The 12,003-nt window shown below is 39.5% G+C and overlaps 2 protein-coding genes across 2 annotated transcripts; both read right to left on the reverse strand.

Moving 5' to 3' along the window:
* Nucleotides 1-20: 20 nt before the first annotated feature.
* On the reverse strand, nucleotides 21-522 carry LOC141437287 (cold shock domain-containing protein CG9705-like). The gene is made up of 2 exons (XM_074100552.1): nucleotides 299-522; nucleotides 21-217 (listed from the first exon to the last, which is right to left on the reverse strand). The coding sequence occupies exons 1-2, from the start codon at nucleotides 403-405 to the stop codon at nucleotides 91-93; spliced, it is 234 nt and encodes a 77-aa protein (XP_073956653.1). The 5' UTR covers nucleotides 406-522; the 3' UTR covers nucleotides 21-90.
* A 1,862-nt stretch (nucleotides 523-2,384) lies between these two features.
* On the reverse strand, nucleotides 2,385-11,754 carry Tbh (Tyramine beta hydroxylase). The gene is made up of 11 exons (XM_074099980.1): nucleotides 11,310-11,754; nucleotides 9,756-9,979; nucleotides 8,557-8,697; nucleotides 7,839-8,102; nucleotides 7,580-7,729; nucleotides 7,230-7,362; nucleotides 6,778-6,944; nucleotides 5,814-5,996; nucleotides 5,118-5,305; nucleotides 3,676-3,832; nucleotides 2,385-2,565 (listed from the first exon to the last, which is right to left on the reverse strand). The coding sequence occupies exons 1-11, from the start codon at nucleotides 11,386-11,388 to the stop codon at nucleotides 2,464-2,466; spliced, it is 1,788 nt and encodes a 595-aa protein (XP_073956081.1). The 5' UTR covers nucleotides 11,389-11,754; the 3' UTR covers nucleotides 2,385-2,463.
* Between the last annotated feature and the right edge of the window lie 249 nt (nucleotides 11,755-12,003).

The raw sequence follows: 12,003 nt of genomic DNA on the forward strand, positions 1-12,003 counted from the left end.
TTAATTAAATACGTATATAACTTGTTTCGAGCGTGAAATGACTGAAGCATGAATTACGCTAATGAAAATAAATAGTGTAAATACATTTACTCACTCGGAGATGTGAACAAAAATATCTTCCCCGCTCTTTTCGGGGATCACAAAACCATGTCCCTTTGCTCGACAAAACGATTTGATCTTCCCGCTCTCTATAGGATTTCCTAAAGCTCGTTCTGACCTAGACATAAACACGAACAATCATATTTCATTACATTGGCGTTATAATTAAGATTTGTTTACAATAAGAAGCAGAACTTACGTTGATGCGGTTCGGTTCCGCCGAGTAATTATAGGACTGGGAAGTTGCAGGTGTGAATTAGTTTTGTTGGGGGAATCGTCACTGTTAAATCCGTATTCGTTAGACATGATTATATTAAGTTAATACTGCGATAGGAATATAGTAATTATTAGGACAAAATAAATTAAATTATATGACATCCAAATACGCAGACAGCGATGCTATACCGATACCGTGCCGTCCGAAGGCAGAAACAGATTAAAAAATATTGTACAGAAAGAAACGTCAACACAAACATCTTTCAGTCCGGCTGGTCCGAATTGCTGGTTGTAATTGACGTTGCGAATTGCGAAGACAAATGCGAAGATTTGTGGTTCCTGCCATTATCAAAAAATCTTGGATTATTTGAATTGAATGGTATATTATAATAATACACAATGCATAGATCAACATAAGGTAATCTATGTATGTGCCGTAAGGTACATAGATGTTAATGCATAGCATACCTACGTAATCTAATATTTTTTATTTAACAGTTAGACCGAATAATAAAAAAATAACGTGTTCTTTTGTTTGCATCTTGACCCATTCCTAATTTCACGGAACCATAAAGTAACTTCTCACTACCTGCAGGGCTACTAATGAAACTCGAAGTTCGTGTCGTGTCGTGCGATCTCATACTGTTTAATACGAGGGCGAGAGGACGGTACGATACGAACTTCGAGTTTCGTAGTAGCCCTGCTGTAACACTGAACATTCCGTGACTAAAATCTACGGTAAATAGTATCATACTATCTAATTAATTTACGTTAATACTACATAGAAATTATTGCATTGGTCGGGTTGATCTGAATGTATTTATGTAGGTACGATAACAGTAGGTCAGGTATCGTATAAAGTATAGTCAACAAAAAAGCGTGAGACCCACTAAACTTATTTTTTACATAAATTCTCTTAGTTTTTAGTTTGTACCATTTTGTTCGTTAACTTTTCGCGCCAAGGAGAAATTATAAATTAAATACTAGGTAGGTAACAAATATGGTTGTAAAACAGGAAAGCTACTATCAACGTGAAGCTGAGTAAAATAAAACTAATATTTTTTAAAAGAGATTTATATTCTTATTTTAGTTTTATTAGCTACAAGCTACAATAAATTAACGTGCAAATATTTACTTGGTCATACCTACCTACACAGAATCTTGGTAATTTATTTTTCGTTATACTTGTATTACATACATTTAGGTATTTGTTTATCAATAAATTGTTTAATTACAATTGATAGAGAAAAACAATAGGTGTGGAAGGTTTTAATTAGAGTTAAATATTCAAGTAGATAAGATAGTCAACCAAAAAATAATCTGAAATATATTTTGGTATCTAATAGTCATTACATTGGAATGATTACATTTTTATATCACAATAATACTCTTAGGGGCTGTTTCACCACCCCTTTTGATGCCGTCTCCGCCTATTCGAAAAAAACAAATAGAGACAGCATCACATTTAACCAGTGCATTCTGTGCATTTAACCGTCAGTTAAGACTAATTAATGGGTGGTGAAACAGCCCTTAGATAATATGAATAATCAATGACATCCAATCACTAGTTTTTTTACTGTGTTTTTCTAAAACAAGTAAGTAGTAAAAAAGCTGATTAAAGCTTCCACTGTTTTAGTTCTTCGAATGTTGGCACCTAAATAGCAAAAAAACTAAATTGTATACATTCCATTTTGGTCATTTTATAATTTTTGCCTGCCAGATGCTGGAGAAAATGTGTTCTACCAAATTATTTACAAGATCATTGTATACACCACATTTTGTGCGAAATAAAGTAATTTGAATTTGAATAATTTATAGAGTAGGTTTTATATTGACTATTTAACATGCACGGAACGCGAAATACATATTAAGTAGTGTTTAAATATAGATAGGTAGATAAGGACAATCCCTCGGGGACATCTGTGCTCTTCGCTTGCCGGATCATTCCCTCAACGCTGCCCGTCCCTGGCCACTACTATTATTTAATACCAGAGTGAGAGGGACGGTACGATACGAACTTCGAATTTCGTAGTAGCCCCCTGTTCTATCATTGCATGTTATTTGTTTTGTTATTTGCTGACCCTCGCTTTCTATGACGTCAAATCCCGACAGGTTATATTATGTATGAGTTATTCGTATAGTTTACATTTATTTTTTGAATATACTTCCATTGTGGGAAGCCGGGCAGACCCGCGGCTCGCGCGGTAGTGGCACTTTGATCCTTGGAATCGGCAAGCCTTCCCAGTCACCCTGTAACAGCGAGAAGCCAAATATGAATTTTTTTCGACATGATGGAAAACGAGCAAGTGGGTCTCCTGATGGTAAGAGATCACCACCGTCCATAAACATCTGCAACACCAGGGGTATTGCAGATGCGTTACCAACCTAGAGGTCTAAGATGGGATACCTCGAGTGCCAGTAATTTCACCGGCTGTCTTACTCTCCACGCCGAAACACAACAGTGCAAGCACTGCTGCTTCACGGCAGGATTAGCGAGCAAGATGGTGGTAGCAATCCGGACGGACCTTGCACAAGGTCCTACCACCTGCAATTTCCATCATATGCTCATTTCCGTTATATGAATATTGTAAAATACAAACATGCATTTTATGTAGCTAAAATCAAGCACTTTGATTCCTTGGCCACCATGGAACCAATGGTGTACAATGTATAATGTAATGTAAATGTATAACGTTCTGTAGTGGTCAAGGCAAGGCAGGAATCAAATTGGTCGGCTGTCAACAGCGCGCTGGTAGAACGCGCGGGCACTCGCGATCACATGCACCATCTCTTTCTACCTTTGTCATAGAGCATGTGACAGAAAAAACAAACGATTGTGATACCGAGTGCGTTAGACAATAAGGCCCAGAAGCAATAAGAACCAGACGGTTGATAGTAAGTACCTTTAATCAAATAAAAAATAATCGTTTTCACTTCTCATGCTCGTAAAGTTGGTATTTATGCTGGATATAGGCGAACGTAAAAATATTTTTTATGCTGTAGTGTATAAAGTAAAATCTTCGTCTAAGACCAAGGTAATCAAGGTGTCAACCGCCATACACCGCAACGAACAAAAAAGTTTCTATATAAGTATTTTTTTTAATAATTTTTATTTTATGTAAAACTAAAAATCAATCAAAACTAAAATTTTATAATTATATAGTAATGCATGAAAAATAAAAGGTACCTAGTGAGTGAACAATTGTTTCCACTGTTGCTATTTGATTTCCTCTCAATCGGAGTAAAACTCGAGCATTGAACCCATTTTCCCCTAGACGTGTATGTGCGTCTCGGGTAAAATAACTCGTTTTATGCTCTTATTGTACAATCTACTATTATTCTACAAACGACTAGCGTTACCTGGAAGCGATTCCCATCAGATTTGTTGCATTGCATGGAAATAGGCGACTCTGTGTACAGAGTGTGCAGCGCGCTGACTCTCAGCGGCGTCCAGGGGTGGATGGCGAGGTAGTTGTGGCGGGGGGGCGCCGCGAACGATACCGACATGTTGTCCCAGCTGGAATTAAACAGCTTTAGGGTCTCTACACGTTACAACGTATCATACCATGCCCGTAAGAGCAACGTGTCAGACAAAAATATGTTCTTTGTATAGAAAAGTATGAGACTGCCCACTAGCACATTTCGCAGGGCCGTCTTTCACCTATTAGAGCCCTGGGCACAACATGCTGCATTCGGTATAGCCTTTTTTACAGGCGAGTGGGGTAGGTATCGGTTATTGTTTGGTAATGGAGTATGGACTAGGGGGGCCCAATCCATCGCGGGGCCCTGGGCACGTGCCCTTTATAAGTAACATTTTTTAGCCAACGGCCAGTGCCGACTTTAAGGGAGGGGAGGCGGCGACCGGGGCGCCAGTTCAACTTAACCAATTAATTTGAATACCTATTTTTATTGATCTAATCCTTTAGTCTCAGCGTATTAACTTTTATAGACTTATCTCGTGCGTAAGTATGAATTATGCTAACAAACACGACCTGTCATTTTGTCGCTTGTCTTATCCAAAAGGGCGCCTAAATGGCTCCCGGAATTTCAATTGAACTGTAAGATTAAATTCAAAAAGTTTACTTTGTAGGTAAACCACAAAGGGCTTTTTTGTATATCACTTTTAGGGTTCCGTAGCCAAAATGGCAAAAATGGAACCCTTATAGTTTCGCCATGTCTGTCTGTCCGTCTGCGGCTTTGCTCAGGGACTATCAATGCTAGAAAGCTGTGATTTTGCACGAATATATATGTAAACTATGCCGACAAAATAGTACAATTAAAAATTAAAAAAAAAAAATTTTTAGAGTACTTCCCATAGACGTAGTGGGGGTGTTTTTTTTCTCATGCAATCTTGTCGTGTGGGGTATCGTTGGATGGTCTTTTAAAACCATTAGGGGTTTGATAAAACGATTTTTCGATTCAGTGATTTGTTTGCAAAATATTCAACTTTAAAGTGCAAATTTTCATTAAAATCGAGCGTCCCCCCCCCTCTAAAAAATTCAGGATGTTAGTAAGTATATCAAACTTACAAGGAAAACTATAACGGTTAAGTTTTCTTGAGAATTATTAGTCGTTTAAGAGTAAATAGCAGCTTAAAGTATAAAATATACCTAAACTTGGAATATCCCGTACAAAATACGAAATCCTTAGAAAAATATTACTCAATTTTTTTTCGTAATGGCTACGGAACCCTATTTCGGGCGTGTCCGACACGCTCTTAGCCGTTTTTTTTTATACTACCAGCGCTTTCACAAACATCATCATTGGCATTGAATTCTATTGAAGATTTACTACGTACTTACTTCCGTTCAAACCTGAAGTATGCTTCCAACGCGGCGTTGGAGACGGCGCTCTTGCAGACTTCCAGCTCGGTTGCCGGGTAATAGTGCATATAGTTAACGCACATCTCGTCGGTGATGGCGTGGCCGCCGATCGTGGCGTTCGCTCGGTCCAGGGTGCGGTGGATGCACGTCGTTTCGAGGAAGTCGCCCTGGATTAAGGGTATTATAGTGATGTAAAATAAAAAAATGTTTTTTTATATTTTGAAAAAAAAAAAACTTGAAACTTTTTTTTTTTTTATACTGAAAAGGTTTAGGTACCTAATTAACTAAATGTAAACGTTGCCCACACTTGGCACATTCAAGGATTCTTACCTATCTAGGCTATGTATCATTGTAATACAAACTAGACTAAAGTATTTCAATATAGAAATGTAAATGTTAAGTAGTTTAATGGGTGGATTTCAATATTTAAGACACCAATTGACGTTGTTCTGTTTACATTTAGTTAATTACCTAAACATTTCAAGTATAAGTATAATCAGAGAATGAAATTAAAATGCTACATTTGATTGTTTGTTTGACAGTAATTTTGATAGGCATATCCGCCAGGCCAGGCCAGGAAATCTCCGTTTGTAGGTAAATGTACATCAATAAACAAAAGTCTTGTGTTTGCGAAGTAGCAATGTAAAAGGTAGTTGATTGATATGGTGCTGGTACCGGCAGCACGGTGACAGGTGTATGCAGCAGCCGTATCTCCTGGAAGTGCGTGGAGTAGTGTAGGTCCCGGTTGAGGGCAGGCAGCTCGCGGCCGCCGCGCGCGTGCCGCGTCCACGCCGCCACTCCCGTCAGGTGCGTATGCAGCTGGCTGCCGAACACCGTGATGCCGCCCGCTGGGAGACCCTGGGAAAACCGGACAAGTGCGAGCCGGAGCCTTCCGTAAAATATGTAAGTGTCCCCACTAGTCAAAAGAAACTTTTTTTTAATGTCAAATGAAGGTAAACGAGCAAATGGGTCACCTGATCAACACCAGAGGGATTGCAGGTGCGTTACCAACCTAGAGGGCTAAGATAAAATGCCTCTTGTGCCAGTAATTTCTCCGGCTGTCTTACTCTCCTTACCGGAACACAACAGTGCAAGCACTGCTGCTTGGGGGTAGGATTAACGAGTAAGATGGTGGTAACGATCCGGACGGACCCTGCACTAGGTCCTACCACCCGCAAAACTTGAAATTTGGTACGCTAAACTGGAACGATGGAAGTATCCTATAGATTATAAGAGACGCCAGTAAGCATCATAATGGCTGCTGCCATTATAGTTGCAATGCAAAGTTGCGTTTTCGTCTGTACTGCTGCTTGTAAACTAGAACGAAACTACGTTTGTATGGGGACGCGAGCGTACTAGGGACTCTTAAGTCATCGGCATTTTGCATGGAAACTAGACATGGGTAATATCGACTTCGGGTATCTGATTCACCAAAATTCAGCTCCGATATCGGAACAAACTCCGCTTATCGACTTCGACGACCTTCTCGATTTCATTCCGATCCGATTCCGTCCGGATCGGTTTCTACTGAGATACTGAAGTACTGATTCCTCATCGCCATCTTGGTTCAGTATCATGGTGAAATTGACCCATTTTATTGTGATATACCGGATAAGGTTATAAGGTTAAAGTTGCTTACGACGCCAGTGCACTGCGGCACGCAATACGCGGTGAGCGGGAAGGCGTCCTGGCCGGCGGGAATCGCCATTTTGTCCGTGTATTCCAGGCCGAGCTCCATAATGGCGGCGTCGTAGCGCCGACGGTTGGGCGTCACATGCAGAATGATGCCCGAACTGTCCACCCAGTCTGCAAAATAAATATAACAAATTAAAATACTATCAGATAATGCAAGTGAGCAGTATCACTAATAGAACTGAAGCTGAATTCCGACTAAAAATAGCGTGAAAATTTGCACTTTTATAAGAAAAAATAATAAGATTATTTTAAACACACGTAAATTAAAATACGTAAAACACCGACCACTAGATCATACTTAAGAAGAAACTTATTGAAAAATGCATACAAAATAAACAACACACGAAACACGACAACACACACACAAACAGGAATTAAACAAGATTAACAAATCACCATTTCTCAGTTCAGGGTTGTTGTAATGCACCTCCAGCATCACGTATTTGTTGGCTGCGGGCCCGCCCAGGGGCAGCCCTGCCTCTGCCGGGTATGTGAACGGACGCGCACCCATTGCCCAAGCAGATTTAACCTTTGGCAAATTAATTTGACCTTTAACATACTGAAGAAGGTAAACGTCAAAAAATCAGTGCCATTAGATTCCTTAGAGCGTACGGAAATAGGCGTAATTTAATACCCAGTAATACCCACTAGTAATAAAGTTGAGAGGTTAAATTCTGAAGTTAAATTACAACAGCAGCTGTAGATATTCTTTCTGAAGTCAATGAATTGTTATTTACTGCACTTACCTTGGTACATTTTTTAGTAATCTCCGGTCTATCGGGTGCAAAACAATTACCGTTGTATAGAGGAATGTCTTTTTTAGAGTCCTCATCACAATAGAACAGTTCCATATGATGCACCAAGCCCTCGTTTCCTTTGGTTATGGCGGATTCGAACTACAACATCATCAACATAAGCTGAAATTTCTGTTTATGCCCATCGATAATAAGTAATTTTAAGTTTTATTCAGCAAAATTCCTTCGTGAACAAAATAAAAATTTGTACCTGTGTGATATGATGCATCTTCTCAGTAATAGCTTCAGGCAGCTTAATCACTTTGCACCAATAAGTAGTGTCGCCAGCTGGCACTTTTAAATCTTGATTATGGAAATGCAGCTGTGTTCCTTCAGGTTTAGGTACTGTTAGTGGAGTCAGGAGCCTCACTCTGATGAAGCCGTGGTTCTTGGTCGAGGTACAGGGTAAGCAGAGGCCTTGAGATGAGAATAGTTTGTCGGAACCGCGCGCCCAGACTACGTGAACTGTACCATCCTAAAAATAATACAATTAATTATATGAAGTCGATTTTTACAATTTTATAAACTACCATTTCGTTTATCAGCAAGCGCGAAAATGATTTTTGTAAAGATATTTTAATTCAGCCCTGGTGAAATTCACTATCCAAAAGCACATTTCACAACAACATAGGGTGTCAGTTCGCCATAAGAGCACAAGAAACTCTAGTTTGCGTTAAGCATTTTTGAATGTTACAATAAAACTTTAAATGGTTAAAAGGTTAAATTTCGCATTTTACCTTTTAACTGTTATTTCAATAGGTGGCGTTTACTCAACACAAAATGTGCAAGTTGTTATCAGCAATCACATGGCAGGGCCTCGGTGTTCAATGAGTTCCGGGTATAAAGTGATTGATAAAGTGCGGCAATGTAAGGATTTTTTGTAGGTACTTGTGCTCTTGGCTTCAATTAAAGATTCATGTGGTCGTTACCTCGATGATGTAATCATTGTCGTCGCAGGTATCGAAGTGGCGTTCGAACACGATGCTGCGAGTGGCGGAGTCGAGCTGGAAACCCTCGCAGTCCTGGCGAGAGTCAGGAACTAGCCGCCCGGAAACATCGGCATGCATATCCTAAGATGATTGAAAACTTCTGAAATACTCGCAACCAATCAAGGTGAATGTTAAGCGAGTTGTCGTTGTCAGGCGTCGTCATTATGGTTCTTCTATACACGAAATTGAAGGAGAAAGTGAGAAATATAGTCAAACGCAAGAAAAGTAACGTATTTGACGCCCCAAGTTTTTCACAAAGCCTAAAATGAAAATGGACTGGCTATGTTGGAAGAATTCCCGACGGCAGATGGACAACTAGGGTGACAAATTGGGAGATGGTACACGAGGATCTTGAAGCAGAGGTCGGCCACAGTCGGCCAGGTGCAAGGATGCCGTGGTCGCGCTTGTAGGAAAACAATATACAAACATTGCAAAGAACTTCATATTTTACATATATTTGCATGTATACTTGTGTACGTATGGTAAATAAATATTTTGACTTTTTGATTTTTATAACAGAGAAAAGTGGCACACTTTGGATTAAGCTTTCAACTTACGAGGATCCATACATTTAAATAATAAGTCTGTATTATAATATTCAATCAAAATGTAATTACGGCAAATTGGAATTAATAAAGCTCTATGATAATAATAATACCTACACGAATGAACTCCATCCTTGTCCACTTTGATTAATGATCTACATAACAGTTTAGGCACTAGAAAATATTTTTTCTGGTGCGCTAGCACACCATCCACAGGTATACAAAATATTCCACTGGCTTGGTGGGGGACGCTATGGTGTAATTTGATTTAGCACGCTGGGCACGGCAAGCTAAAAGTTTCAGGTTAAAACCTCTGCTTGAGTACGCAAAAACTTATTCATTTTTAAAATCTTACTCTACACATTATACAAAATACTAACGTCCGTGACTAAATAAAAAGAGTTTCAAACTTGAACAACAAATATTGAGTGTGAGTGAGTACAGTCGAGTTCTTAAACTTCTGAGCAAACATTTGATCAAAAATATGTGAACACGACTCTATGTTAAGGGCGTAGGAAGCGTCTTCAGATATTTTCGATCAAAATTTTATTCAGAAGTTAACGAACTCGACTATACTATTTTATAGGTACTTACCTCAAAATGCTCTTCCCTATTATAGTCAGTCCACAAAACACACACATCAGAATTCTCCAAGTCCCCACGGTCCGAAAAGCCGAGCGCGAACCATTTGAACTCCGGTGCCGCTTGTGACACTACCAGCTGAAACTGGATTTTGCGGACTGTGTAATCCACGCGCCATTTCAGGACCAACTGCCCTTGCGGGTCCAACACGGACTGGCTTTCCGCTATTTTATGAGCTAAAAGTTTAATGTTGGTAAAGGTTAAATCTGATTCTGAACCTTTTGAGAAAATACACACACTGCACTGATAAAAGTTAAGATAATGGTAAATGATAATTTAAAATACTTAAGTAAATATAATTTTTAGCCAAGTAGTGCATGTAATAGTCGATCTTACAATTCTAGCCTTTCTAAAGTAAATTAGATACTGAATTACGCGTCCACTATTAAAGCCTATATTATTATTATTCGCGTAGAGAGTAATAATCATGTATCAACAATCATATCTTCAAAGTTTCCGTCGTGATGCGAGTTTCAACGGTTTTCGCTTCGATTCTGGACTCTTCACAGGTACGCAGAGATTGTAACTCGAAATATGGTTCTATATTCTAAGTGTAGGTAAGTGTAGATACCTAGTACCTATAATAATAATTTATAATAATAACTAGTTTTTGCCTGCGGCTTCGTCCACGTGGAATTCGATTATGCGCGCGCCCTTCCCTTGGAAACTGTTCATTTTTCCAAGATAAAAAGAAACATATGTCACTCTCTGGCCCATAAATTATAGTAGTAAAATAAAAACTTTTGGGGTGAAAGGCGAGCTTGCCAATCAAATTTTCACAGGAGAAATTAGGCGAAATTGTAAGTACCTCTACACTTTAAAAGACGTTTTTTTCCCCTTTAGCCCTCCCATTCTGAGAGTCCTGTGCCCAGCAGTGGGACGTGTATAGGCTGGGATGATGATGACAATATTTTGCTTCCTTGGAGAAAATTTGTAGATACCTTAGTTTAGTACGAGCAATAACGCGACATTCTGCTTTTGATTTAAAAATCCACCCAAGTATTTTTTTCTCAAACATGACATGAAATATTGACGTTGTGTTACAAATAATAGGCTGAGAAGTATCGCGATGCAGGCGCTGCGGCTCGCCTGCCTGCGCGCGATCACTCTAGCGGCCTGCAAAAAGATTTCATACAACTTTGCAGGCCGCTGGCCGGCAATGCGACCGTCTTTTGTTTCCACGCGCGCTCTGCGACACGGCCTGCGCCGAGCAGCACCCGCAGCCGCCGCGCGCTGCACAGCAGCCAGCGCGACACGCTCGCACACAACAGAGCGACCAGACTAGCGTCCCGCCAACTTGATTTCTCTTATTTTATTTTATTTCATGTCATGTTTGAGAAAAACACTATACAAGCCTCGGCCGGCACTTGGGGTTGCCGGCCTCGTATCCCTATCCCTGTATCTATATCTCTGCTTGGCCGGCAACCCCTAATTCCCGGCCTCTACATTAATGTACTATTACGTACCTAGTATAAAATATTGCAAGAAATAGAGCACTAATATTACCTGCACTCTCATTGATAGTGTAAGTCAAATATGAACATATTAACGTCGACAGAACTATTATGACACTTTTAACACACATTTTTGTTCATTTGAGAGCCGCTTGCGATGCTACCAGTGCAGTGTCTAGAGAGATAATGAGAGATGTCAGTCCTTCGTCCCCCTCAAATAAATGCCACCCAAAGGGTGGCGTAGAGCCGGAATGACACGAATGTACAGTCTGAAGAAAATAAACTTGAAGTGAAAAAAGATAAAAAAATATTGAACCGTGTAATTTATCTAAATTGAACAGGTATAAAGCTATTAAAGCCTACGCTACGTGTATAATCGCTATTAGAATTTATTAATTACTAACACAGGCTGTACGATAACTTTGCGCTTTGTATGCCATATATATACATCAATGTTTATGAAGAATATTCACGTTGCCTAGCGGGAATATTGCGTTACACAATCGGAATCATAATAGTTTTCATTTGGTATAGGATGCACCAACACGATAGCGATCGTCTCCGCTTTAGACAATGATCTCAATTTTTAGAGTTAGGTACGTAGTCAAAATAACAAAATACAAATCCTTTTAGTTTCGCTATGTCTGTTTGTCCGTGACTAGGGCTAGATTAGACTCCTAATATTAAAAGCGGTATTAATTACCTACGATAAGAAAGCGGTAGATTTTTTTAGGGTAGCTCCCCTA

This window comes from Choristoneura fumiferana, chromosome 17 (genome assembly GCF_025370935.1).
Source record: "Choristoneura fumiferana chromosome 17, NRCan_CFum_1, whole genome shotgun sequence".
NCBI lineage: Eukaryota > Metazoa > Arthropoda > Insecta > Lepidoptera > Tortricidae > Choristoneura > Choristoneura fumiferana.